Raw genomic sequence first — 13148 nt, 5'->3', positions numbered from 1 at the left:
GAGACTCCAGAGACTGAAGTTGTGGATGCAGAAGTGGATTGCTAATCGAAGAGGGAAGATTTTGTGATTAGATCCTTAGGACTTATGGTGTTCCACAGGAATCGGTGTTATTTGAATGATATGGGAAATGAGTTGAACAGGAAAGTGGCTCACTTAATCAGATGACACAAAGATTGGTAGAGAGTGGTCTTAGGGTACAGAATGATATGGATCTATGGGTGAAATAGCAGATGAGTTTAATCCATGAAGCTGAGATGACACAGTTTCAGAGTACTCGTGAGGTTGGGACACACATCATGAATGCTGGGATGATTAAAGAAGAGATCCTTGTGTTGCAAGCCCAAAGATCCTTGAAGGCAGCGGCAAAGGTAGGACAGTCTTGTGAGCTATTGGCCTTCATTAGTCAAACATTGACTAGAAGGTTAGGTACTTTATATTGCACTCTTATAAAATCTTGGCTAGGTGTCCACAGTTCTGGTCAATTCACAATCGGATGTGATTGCAATGGAGATGCTGCATTGCAGATTCACTGGGCGAGGAAGCTTCAGCGATGAATGAAGTAATGTTGTCCTTTTTAACTCGCCAGGTGATGAGCTTGCTTCCCACTCCCGCCCCCCCGCTCTACCCCTCCCCTCCCTCCATCCCTCGCACCCCTTCCCCCGTCCCCTTCCTCAGTCCTCCCCTACTCCCACTCCCCTCCACTCTCTCCATCTCCCTATCCTCCCCTCCCCATCATTCCCCTCACTCCCCACTCTACCTACTCATTTCCCCCCTCCCTCTTTGTCCCTCATTTCCCCTCACTCCCCACTCTACCCTCTCACTTTTACCCCTCACCCTTCATACCCGCTCTCCCCACTCTACCTCTTCCTCACTCTTCCCCTTCCCTCCTCACCTACTCTATCCCTAGTCCCTCAGTCTCCTCGCCCGGCTCTGCCCCTCATTCCCCTCTTCCCGCTCTACCCCTCCCTCCTCGCCCCTCATTCCCCTTCCTCTCTATCCCCTGGCCGCCGTGTGCTCCTGTGACCGATGCCGCCCCTGCCCGATTATTACCCGACGCCGCTGCTCGGCTGAAGCAGCCGCGGGCTCCGAGCCCAGGCTGATTCGTTGCGCTGACTGACGGCCTGAGTTTAAACTGCTCTCAGTCTCCTCCCCCCACCCCCCCGCAACACAAGCCCCCTCCTGAGCCCCATCACTTCTCCCCCCTCCCTCCTCTTCCAGTCTGGACGTGCTCTCTCCCAGAACCGTGACGCTCGTGCCGCCGGTCCCACTCGGCCATCTCAGCGGCTGTCAGACGGAGAGAGGGAACCCGGGGCCGGGACCGAGAGACTGCCGAGCCGGTGTCCATGGCCGTGTGACCCTGATCCTGCCCGTCTCTGCCTGATAGTCCACGATCCGCTCCGCGCTCCGCTCTCCGCTCCCGACAGTCGGCACCATGACCGGCAGCTCAGACACCAGGTGGAAGTTAAAAGGCTGCCGGCATCTCCTCTTCCCGCTGCTTCTCTGCGGCTTCGTGCGGGGCTACAGCGCGGCGCCAGGTAAGTTCAGAGCGAGCGGCAACCGGGGTGCTTGTCCCCTTCCTCCATCCCTCATTCCCTCTTCCCTTCCTCTATCCTTCATTCCGCCCTCCTTTCCTCATTCCCTTTCCCTCTATCCCTTATTCCCTTCCACTCTATCATCCTCACTCATCCTCTCGCTCAACCCTCCTCGTCCTCTACCCCAACCCCCCTCCCGTCCTCTACCCCGACCCCCCTCGTCCTCTGCCTCAACCCTCCTCATCCCTTCTCAAACTGTCCCTCAGTCCTGCTCACCCTCACCGTCTCACCCCCCGTTTTCTCTCCATTGCCCCTCTTGTCCTCTCTCTCTCTCCCCCCTCTCCCTTGTCTTTTTTATTCTTTCTTTCTTTCGCTCTCTCTCGCTTCTCTGACCCCTCTCTATTACCCCTTTTCCCCCTACCCCTCACCCCAGGTTATTGACAGCTGTTGCCGAGCGGACTCGTCGGCTTGCTGGCAGCGACGGCTCCTGCCCCTCCCCGGGGCTGGACTCCGTGTCAATGGTCCGCAAGGTGTGTGCGGAGCTGCTCTCGTTCCCCGGTCCAGCCTGGGCGCCAGAGCCGCCGCTCCGAGATGGCTCGCACCCATCTCACACAACTCCGGCGCCCCCCGCCCCCACCAACTTCGGAACCGGGCTGGCGGTCCGTCCAGGCGCGGGGGTCCCTCAAGGCGGGGAAGTTTAACTAGAACTGACTACAATTTTAAAACACGCGTTATAATCTGATCTTCCTGCCTACGCCGTTCTGCCCATCTAGCTGGTACTAGTTCCTTGTGACTGTTGCCCAGTCTCTCTGTCTAGGTTTCCCATGGAACCTGCTCGCACAGCAGGTCCAGGCAGCGGCCCCCTCCCCTCCTCCCCCTCGCCTCACCACTCACCTACAGTAAACAGTTCACAGTGTGGGAGAATGGTGCAGTCGGTAGGGGAGAGTTGCAGAGGGACCAGAGTGTTGGCAACAACCTATCATAGAGTAACACTGCACAAAACAGACCCTTCACCCCAACATCCTTTCTGACTAAGCAGCCTTCCCCACAGCCAAATTCTTATGGTCTTCCTCAGCCATTCGGAGTTGGTCAATATCCCTCTGAATCTTTCCTGTCCCTGTCCCCAACCAACCTGTGCAGATGTCTTTTATACATTGTAATTATACTCACCTCTCCTACTTCCTCTGGCAGCTCATTCCATATACCCAACTTTGGCTGTGTGAAAATCCTGCCCCTCATTCCTTTTTATACCTTTCCCCTTTCACCTTCAACCTGTGCCCTCTAGTTTTAGACTTCCCGACCCTGGGACAAAGGCTGTGACAGTTTCATTTATGTGCACCTCAGGTGATTTTATAAACCTCTATAAAGTCACCCCTCATCCTCCACCACTCCAGGGAAAACACTCCTAGCCTCTCTTTGTAACTCAAATCCTTCAGTCCTTGTGAATCCTTAATCTTCTCTGGTTTAATCACACCCTTTCTGTAGTGAATTGTCCAGAAATGCAACAGTGCTGTGGGCGCAGTCTCACCAATGTCTTGTACAGCTGGAAAATTACTTCCCAGTTTTTGTAATCAATGCCTTGACTGATGAAAGCCAGTCTGCCAACCTCTCTACCAGTTTCACACTTTCGAGGAAGTCTGAACTGTACCTCTGAGTCTTTCTGTTCCCCAGGGGCCCGAACATTTCCTGTGTAAAGCCTGCCCCACTTTAATTCGTCAAACTGTAACACCTCACACTTGCCTGAGCTAAATTCCATCAGCCATATCTTGGCTGTCTTTCCCAGCTGATTCAGACAATCCTCAATGTCCACCACATAACCAACTCTGGTTTCATTGGCAATCATTGTACACCACGCACATTCTCATCCAGGTTGTTAATGTAGCTGACAGATACCAATGGACTCAGCACTGATCCCTCTGGTCAAAGTATTGAAAAACAACTCTCCGCTACCTTCCTCTGCCTTCTATCACCAAGGTAATAATGGACTCAGTTGGCCAATTCACCCTGGATCTAACTTTTCTGACCTAACTACCCTATGGGGCCTTGTCAAAAGCCTTGCTGAAGTCCATGTCTACTACACTGGCTTTGCAGTTCAATTCATCACAAGAGAAAATCTGCAGATTCTGGAAATCCGAGCAACACACACAAAATGCTGGAGGAACTCAACAGGCCAGGCAGCATCTATGGAAAAGAGTACAGTTGACGTTTTTGGCCAAGACCCTTCAGCCAGTTCTGCTGAAGGGTCTCAGCCCAAAACGTCAACTGTACCATTTTCCCAGTTCAATAAGTTACCTTGACCAAATCTGTGAGAGCTGGTTTCCCATGCACAAAACCATAATGATGGCCTGAATCAGTTGTGGGGGGGGGAGTGTGGGCGAGGAAGGCTGGTGCAATGTCTTTGCAGATGGGGGAAGGGGCACAAATTGTGATACCGTCTCTGTACCCATCTCCCCCTACCCCAGTCCCCAGCACTTGGTCTATGCCCTTCTCTGCCTTCAAGTGCTCCTTCACAATATTTGTTCAATATAGCGAGAGTTTCTATCCTCTCAGGCAGTGCCTCTGATTCCACCCCCTCCCAGGGAAAATAAACTTGGCATAGACCATAAGGCACTGTAGCACAGAAACAGGCCCTTTGGCCCATCTAGTCCATTCCAAACTGTTATTCCGCCCAGTCCATTGGCTTGCACCTGGTCCATAGTCCTTCATACCCTTGTTTGGATAAGTCAATTTGTTAACCAAATTTCTCTTGTATGTTGAAACGAAACCCAGCCTACCACTTCCACTGGTAACTTGTACCACATTCTCACTGAGTGAAGAAATTCCCACTTGGGTTCCCTTTTAGTATTTCACCTTTCACCCTTAACCTATGACCTCTAGTTTTGGTCTCACTCAATCTCAGTGGAAAAAGCCTGCTTGCATTTACCCTATCTACATAGAACATAGAATAGTACAGCACAGTACAGGCCTTTTGGTCCACAATGTTGTGCCGACCCTCAAACCCTGCCTCCCATATAAGCCCCCACCTTAAATTCCTCCATATACCTGTCTAGTAGTCTCTTAAACTTCACTAGTGTATCTGCCTCCACCACTGACTCAGGCAGTGCATTCCATGCACCAACCACTCTCTGAGTAAAAAACCTTCCTCTAATATCCCCCTTGAACTTCCCACCCCTTACCCTAAAGCCATGTCCTCTTGTATTGAGCAGTGGTGCCCTGGGGAAGAGGCACTGGCTATCCACTCTATCTATTCCTCTTATTATCTTGTACACCTCTATCATGTCTCCTCTCATCCTCCTTCTCTCCAAAGAGTAAAGCCCTAGTTTCCTTAATCTCTGATCATAATGCATACTTTCTAAACCAGGCAGCATCCTGGTAAATCTCCTCTGTACCCTTTCCAATGCTTCCACATCCTTCCTATAGTGAGGTGACCAGAACTGGACACAGTATTCCAAGTGTGGCCTAACCAGAGTTTTATAGAGCTGTATCATTACATCGCGACTCCTAAACTCTATCCCTCGACTTATGAAAGCTAACACCCCATAAGCTTTCTTAACTACCCTATCCACCTGTGAGGCAACTTTCAGGGATCTGTGGACATGTACCCCGAGATCCCTCTGCTCCTCCACACTACCATGTATCCTGCCATTTACTTTGTACTCTGCCTTGGAATTTGTCCTTCCAAAGTGTACCACCTCACACTTCTCCGGGTTGAACTCCATCTGCCACTTCTCAGCCCACTCCTGCATCCAATCAATGTCTCTCTGCAATCTTTGACAATCCTCTACACTATCTACAACACCACCAACCTTTGTTTAGTCTGCAAACTTGCCAACCCACCCTTCTACACCCACATCTAGGTCATTAATAAAAATCACGAAAAGTAGAGGTCCCAGAACCGATCCTTGTGGGACACCACTAGTCACAACCCTCCAATCCTAATGTACGCCCTCCACCACGACCCACTGCTTTCTGCAGGCAAGCCAATTCTGAATCCACCTGGCCAAACTTTCCTGGATCCCATGCTCTATACTCCTCATAGTTTTGTATACCTCCATTAAAACTCCTCTTAATTTTCTACATTCTAGGGAATAAAGTCCTAACTTATTTAATATTTCCTGATAACTCACATCTCCCAGACCTGGCAACATCCTTGTAAATTTTCTCTACACTCTTTCAACCTTATTTACACCTTTCCTGAAGGTAGGTGACCAAAACTGTATATAAGAAGAAGAAGAAAGCCCTTAACTCCAAGTGGAGTCATCGGGATGCCACAATGAGGGCGTGTTTTTAAGCAGGCTTTCTTATTTTTACGAGGCAGAGTTGCTAGCTCGACACTCAACCCAGCACGGATGGAAAGCGTGCAAGGGAACCAGCTGGATTCGAACTCAGGAGCCTTCGCTCCAAATTCTGGCGCTGATGCCACTATGCCACCAGCTGGCTTAAAACTGTATATAATACTCCAAGTTAGACCTCACCAATGTCTTAAATAATTTCAACATCCCAACTCGTGTACTCAGAACTTTGATTTATGAAGGCCAATGTGCTAAATGTATTACAGGTAGATAGAGTTTCTTTCCAACTCTGTAACACCACTTTCAAGGAATTATGGATCTGTATTCCCAGATCCCTTTGTTCTACCGCACTCCTGAGTGCCTAGTGCTCACCATGTACCTATGCTGGTTAATCCTCCCAAAGTGCAACACATCATACTTGCCTGCATTAGTTCCATCTGCCATTTTTCCAGCTGGTCCAGATCGCACTGCAAGTTTTGATAGTCTTCCTTGCTGTCCACTACACCCCCAATCTTGGTGTCATTCGCAAATTTACTGATCCAGTTTACCACATTATCATCCAGATTGTTAATACAGATGACAGACAACAATGGACCTAACACTGATCCCTGCAGAACACCACTAGTCACAGGCCTCCAGCCGGGGGGGGGGGCAACCCTCTTCTACCACTCTCTGTCTTCTCCCACAAAGCCAATGTCTAATCCAATTTATTACCTCATTCTGAATGCTGAGTGACCGAACCTTCATGACCAGCCTCCCATGCAGGCCCTGTCAAGTGCCTTACTAAAGTCCATGTAGACAATAACCACTGCCTTGCCTTCGTCCACTTTCCTGGTAACTTCCTCATAAACTCTATAAAATTAGTTAGACTTGAGTGACCTTGCATGAAGCCATGCTGACTATTCTTAATCAGTCCCTGTCTATCCAAATACTTATACAGTACATCCGGTCCCTTCGAATGCCCTCCAACAACTTTCCCACGACTGGTGTGAGGCTCATCAGCCTATAATTTCCTGGTTTATTCTTAGAGCCTTTCTTAAACAATGGAACAATATTGACTCTCCTCCAATCCTCTGTCACCTCACCTGTGTCTAAGGATGATTTAAATATCTCTGCTAGGGCCCATGCAATCTCTGCAATTTCCTCCCACAGGGTCCGAAGGAACACGTTGTCAGGCTTTGGGGATTTATGCTCACTAATTTGCCTCTGTAATCTGTATAGGGTCCATGACCTCACTGCTGCTTTGCCTCACTTCTATAGATTCTGTGTCCATTTCCCCAGTAGATACAGGTGCAAAAAATCCATTTCTAAACTCCCCAATCTCTTTCATCTCCACACATGGATTACCATTCTGATATTCCAGAGGACCAATTTTGTCCCTTCCAATCATTTGTTCTTAATATATCTGTGGAGCCCCTTATGGTTCTCCTTCACCTTGTCTGTGAGGGCAACCTCGAACCTTCCTTTAGTCCTCCTGAGTTCCTTTAGATAGATTTCTACCTCTCTAAAAAGTGGGAATAGAGGGGTCAGTGAGTATGTCAGAGTGTGGGATAAGTGTGTCATTATGGGCATGAGTACTTCAGTGTATGTGTGTCATGTGTGGCTGAGTGTGTCAACATGGGGTTAGCTTGTCTGTGGGGTGAGTGTGTCAGTGTGGGGTGAGTATGTCAGTGAAGATGTGGGTGTTAGTGTGTCAGTGAGGGGGTGTGTGTGCCAGTGAGTGTGTGGGGGATAGTGCGTCAGTGAGGGTGTGGGTGTTAGTGTGTCAGTGAGGGGGTGTGTGTGTCAGTGAGGGTGTGGGGGATAGTGCATCAGTGAAGGGGTAAGTATGTCAGTGAGGGTGTGGGTGTTAGTGTGTCAGTGAGGGGGTGAGTGTGTCAGTGAGGGGTGAGTATGTCAGTGAACGTGTGGGTGTGAGTGTGTCAGTGAGGGTGTTGGGGTTAGTGTGTCAGTGTGGGGTGAGTATGTCAGTGAGGGTGCGGGTGTTAGTGTGTCAGTGAGGGTGTGGGTGTTAGTGTGTCAGTGAGGGGGTGAGTATGTCAGTGAGGGTGTGGGTGTTAGTGTGTCAGTGAGGGTGTGGGTGTTAGTGTGTCAGTGAAGGTGTGGGTGTTAGTGTGTCAGTGAGGGGGTGAGTATGTCAGTGAGGGTGTGGGTGTTAGTGTGTCAGTGAGGGGGTGAGTATGTCAGTGAGGGTGTGGGTGTTAGTGTGTCAGTGAGGGGGTGAGTGTGTCAGTGAGGGTGTTGGGTTTAGTGTGTCAGTGTGGGGTGAGTATGTCAGTGAGGGGGTGAGTATGTCGGTGAGGGTGTTGGGGTTAGTGTGTCAGTGTGGGGTGAGTATGTCAGTGAGGGTGTGGGTGTTAGTGTGTCAGTGAGGGTGTGGGTGTTAGTGTGTCAGTGAGGGGGTGAGTATGTCGGTGAGGTTGTTGGGGTTAGTGTGTCAGTGTGGGGTGAGTATGTCAGTGAGGGTGTGGGTGTTAGTGTGTCAGTGAGGGGGTGAGTATGTCAGTGAGGGTGTGGGTGTTAGTGTGTCAGTGAGGGGGTGAGTGTGTCAGTGAGGGTGTTGGGTTTAGTGTGTCAGTGTGGGGTGAGTATGTCAGTGAGGGGGTGAGTATGTCGGTGAGGGTGTTGGGGTTAGTGTGTCAGTGTGGGGTGAGTATGTCAGTGAGGGTGTGGGTGTTAGTGTGTCAGTGAGGGTGTGGGTGTTAGTGTGTCAGTGAGGGGGTGAGTATGTCGGTGAGGTTGTTGGGGTTAGTGTGTCAGTGTGGGGTGAGTATGTCAGTGAGGGTGTGGGTGTTAGTGTGTCAATGTGGGGGTGATTGTGTCAGTGTGCAGTGATTGTGTCAGTGTAGGGGTGAGAGTGTCAGTGTGGGGTGATTGTGTCAGTATGGGGGTGAGAGTGTCAGTATGGTGGTGAGAGTGTCAGTGTGGGGTGATTGTGTCAGTATGGGGGTGAGAGTGTCAGTATGCAGTGATTGTGTCAGTGTATGGGTGAGAGTGTCAGTGTGGGGGTGAGAGTGTCAGTGTGCAGTGATTGTGTCAGTGTGGGGTGATTGTGTCAGTGTGGGGGTGAGATTGTCAGTGTGGGGGTGAGAGTGTCAGTATGGGGTGAGAGTGTAAGTGTGGGGGTGTGGGGGTGAGTGTGTCAGCGTGGGGTGATTGTGTCAGTGTGGGGGTGAGAGTGTCAGTGTGGGGTGATTGTGTCAGTGTGGGGATGATTGTGTCAGTGTGGGGGTGAGTGTGTCAGTGTGGGGTGATTGTGTCAGTGTGGGGGTGATTGTGTCAGTATGGGGTGATCGTGTCAGTGTGGGGATGATTGTGTCAGTGTGGGGGTGAGAGTGTCAGTGTGGGGCGATTGTGTCAGTGTGGGGTGACCGTGTCAGTGTGGGGCGATTGTGTCAGTATGGGGGTGAGAGTGTCAGTGTGGGGTGATCGTGTCAGTATGGGGTGATCGTGTCAGTGTAGGGCGATTGTGTCAGTGTGGGGGTGAGAGTGTCAGTGTGGGGTGATTGTGTCAGTGTGGGGATGATTGTGTCAGTGTGGGGGTGAGAGTGTCAGTGTGGGGTGATTGTGTCAGTGTGGGGGTGATTGTGTCAGTATGGGGTGATCGTGTCAGTGTGGGGATGATTGTGTCAGTGTGGAGGTGAGTGTCAGTGTGGGGTGATTGTGTCAGTGTAGGGGTGAGAGTGTCAGTGTGGGGCGATTGTATCAGTGTGGGGCGATTGTGTCAGTATGGGGGTGAGTGTGTCAGTGTGGGGGTGAGGGTGGGTCTCCCCCAGCTCCCTCCATCTTCCCCTCATCTCTCTCCATCTCCCCCACTCTACACCCTCCCGCCCCATCACTCATGCCTGCCATCATCGACATGTCGCATGTCTCCCAGAGTCTGGACCTCCGAGGCTGTGCAAGGCTCGGTCACACCCTGAAGCCTTGGCCTTCACAGTCACACGTTTGCCTGAAGTCTGCTTCATTCCCGGATCGTGAAGGGTGTCTCTGAACTCAGCCTCCCACTTCCACTAGGCAGCGTCTGGATCAGATCTCTCCATTTCCTACCTCTCCAACCCTGCACTTCAAAACCCTCCCCTCTTCAATACCCTCCCCTCCTCAATGACCTCCCCTCCTCAATACCTTCCCCCTCCTCAATACCCTCCCTTCTCATACCTCTCCCCTCATTCCCTTCTCCTCCTCACTCCTCTCTCCCACTTTGTTTGCTTGCCCCTCCTCAATACCCTCCTCCACCTCAATTCCTTCTCTCTCCTATTATCCCCTCGTAGTATTTTTTCCCCAATTACGTACCTCTCCTTTCCCCATAACCCTCCCTGGCTTCGTGACCACCCACCACCGCCCCTAGTCCCCTCACAAAAAAGATTTCCCTCACCCATTGGATCTCTTCCCTTAGCCCTTTGGTGGGGGAGAGGCGATGGGAGAATGGGAGACTCCTGCTCAGGAGATCAGATCCCTACCCCACCCTCCCTTCGCTTTGCATAATATTAGCTTAGACTTCCCTGTTTCACAAAGCACCTCATCCTAAACAATTTTGACCAGTCTCTGAATCCTTGGAATAATTCTTGAATATCCCTGAGTTTGCCAGGATGGGCACTGATCCCGTGACTCGGAGCCAGGACTGCAGTCGGTAACTCCGGATGGGAATTCCAGGGGTGTGAATCTGTCCATCACTGGAATAGAACTGATTCATAGAACTTCAGACCCTTTGGCCCTTATACCCCTCCCTGACTCTGTAACCGCCTCTGGCCCTTACACCCCTCCCTAACTCTGTAACCCCCTCTGGCCCTTACACCCCTCCCTGACTCTGTAACCCCCTCCAGCCCCTACACCCCTCCCCGTCTCTGTCACCCCCTCTTGCCCCTACACCCCTCCCTGTCTCTGTAACCCCCTCCAGCCCCTACACCCCTCCCTGTCTCTGTAACCCCCTCCAGCCCCTACACCCCTCCCTGTCTCTGTAACCCCCTCCAGCCCCTACACCCCTCCCTGTCTCTGTAACCCCCTCCGGCCCTTACATCTCTCCCTGTCTCTGTAACCCCCTCCGGCCCCTACACCCCTCCCTGTCTCTGTAACCCCCTCCGGCCCCTAGACCCCTCACTGACTCTGTAACTCCCTCCATCCCCTACACCCCTCCCTGTCTCTGTAACCCCCTCTGGCCCCTACACCCCTCCCTGTCTCTGTAACCCCCTCTGGCCCCTACACCCTTCCCTGTCTGTGACCCCCTCTGGCCCCTACACCCCACCCTGACTCTGTAACCCCATCTGGCCCCTACACCCCTCCGTCTCTGTAACCCTACACCCCTCCCTGTCTCTGTAACCCCCTCCAGCCCCTACACCCTGTCTCTGTAACCCCCTCTGGCCCCTACACCCCTCCCTGTCTCTGTAACCCCCTCTGGCCCCTACACCCCTCTCTGTCTCTGTAACCCCCTCTGGCCCCTACATCCCTCCCTGACTCTGTAACCCCGTCTGGCCCCAGCACCCCTCCGTCTCTGTAACCCCCTCTGGCCCCTACACCCCTCCCTGTCTCTGTAACCACCTCCAGCCCCTACACCCCTCCCTGTCACTGTAACCCCCTCTGTCCCCTACACCCCTCCCTGTCTCTGTAACCCCCTCTGTCCCCTACACCCCTCCCTGTCTCTGTAACCCCCTCCAGCCCCTACACCCCTCCATCTCTGTAACCCCTCTATCCCCTACATCCCTCTCTGTCTCTGTAACCCCCTCTATCCCCTACACCCCTCCGTCTCTGTAACCCCCTCTGTCCCCTACACCCCTCCCTGTCTCTGTAACCCCCTCTATCCCCTACATCCCTCCCTGTCTCTGTAACCCCCTCTGTCCCCTACACCCCTCCCTGTCTCTGTAACCTTTCTATCCCCTACACCCCTCCCTGTCTCTGTAACACCCCCACCCCGGCCCCTACACACCTTCCTTTCCTTTCTCTCTCCTCCCCCACCTCCTGTGGAACTCTGTGTGAAGATTTGGTTTACTGTTTGCTTTGCCTGATCACAAGTTTGGGAGAATTTGTCTTGTTATAAATAGTTCGTCTGTAGCCACAAACCATCGGTTTATCTGTGGCCTGGTGTGTGCTGGGTGGCATCTCTCACCTCGGCCTCTCTCACTGACACGTTGCAGGCAGGGCTGGGATTTGTGGTGGTCGGATCCACTCGCTGCCCCAGGCCTGGCCTGGGTTACTTCCCACCTCCTTCACACACACTCTCTCTTTGTCCCTGCACACAGACTGCTTCTGTGCTGTGGCTCTCAACGATGCATTGATTCTCTCCAGGCAGCCACCTCTCTCTCTCAGGTTTCGGTTTGGAAAAATAATCAGTCTCCATGCCAGACTGCCGTCCGTCCCTGCACAAGACAGAGGTTCGGAAATCCTTCCTAGCCTCTTCCTGACGAATATTCCAGCTCTGCGTGGCCAATGAGCTGGAAGGTCGGGGGAGGTGGAGAGAGCTCAGGGACCTCACGAGCAAGCGGATTGGAGATATCACTGCTGTCCCGAGTAGCTTGGCCTCCAGCTGAGAGGGGATTGCCCTCCTGCTCCTCCACAAGTGCCCCGGTGGTGCAGTGTGTAGAGCTCGCAGTAGCGGGAAGCTTGGTTCAAATCCCTCACAGAGTCATGCAGCAAGAAAACAGGACATTCAGCCCATTTCGTCCATGCCAGCCACCACGATCACCCAGCTAGTCCAATTCCTACAGATTCCTCTGAACTTGTCCTTTTCACCCAATCCCTTATCCAAATCTCCTTCGATCATTATTGTTTTAACCTCAGCCACTTTCATTGCATCTATGGGGCGTTGTCTGTCTGAAGAAGTTACCAATCAGGCACTGTTTAAATCTTTTACCTCTCACCTAAACCTGTGATATGTAGATCATAGTTCACCTTGCTAAGGAAAAAGAGTGTGTGCATTCATCTTGTCTGTGTCCTTCACAATATTATACACCTTTGTAAGTTGGACTCACAATCTCCCAGGTACACTTAAAGGAATAAGGACCTGTCAAACCTTTCCCTCCAAAGGAAGGAGGCATGGAATCCAAGGAGACATTGCTTTGTGGATCCATAAGGCAAAGAGCGGTTGTAGACTGGTCATATTCTGCATGGAGGTCGATCACTAGTGGTGTGCCTCAGGGATCTGTTCTGGGACCCTTACTCTTTGTGATTTTTATAAATGACCTGGATGAGGAAGTGCAAGGATGGGTTAGTAAGTTTGCTAATGAGACAAAGGTTGGGAGTGTTGTGGATAGTGTGGAGGGCTGTCAGAGGTTACAGCGAGACATTGATAGGATGCAAAACTGGGCTGAGAAGTGGCAGATGGAGTTCAACCCGG

General features: G+C 51.7%; 1 protein-coding gene across 2 annotated transcripts in view; it reads left to right on the top strand.

Annotated features, from left to right (window-relative positions):
- The first annotated feature begins 955 nt into the window (after nt 1–955).
- The window catches only part of col11a1a (collagen, type XI, alpha 1a), a 605254-nt gene continuing 593061 nt past the window's right edge, over nt 956–13148 (top strand). For both annotated transcript variants that reach the window (XM_063064825.1, XM_063064824.1), the window contains exon 1: nt 956–1535. In XM_063064825.1, coding sequence (XP_062920895.1) covers nt 1433–1535 — 103 coding nt within the window. In that variant the 5' untranslated portion in view covers nt 956–1432. The remainder of the gene's footprint in view (nt 1536–13148) is intronic.

The sequence above is a fragment of the Mobula hypostoma genome, chromosome 12 (genome assembly GCF_963921235.1).
Source record: "Mobula hypostoma chromosome 12, sMobHyp1.1, whole genome shotgun sequence".
In the NCBI taxonomy this organism is placed as follows: domain Eukaryota; kingdom Metazoa; phylum Chordata; class Chondrichthyes; order Myliobatiformes; family Myliobatidae; genus Mobula; species Mobula hypostoma.
This window is presented reverse-complemented; position numbering and strand designations above follow the sequence as displayed.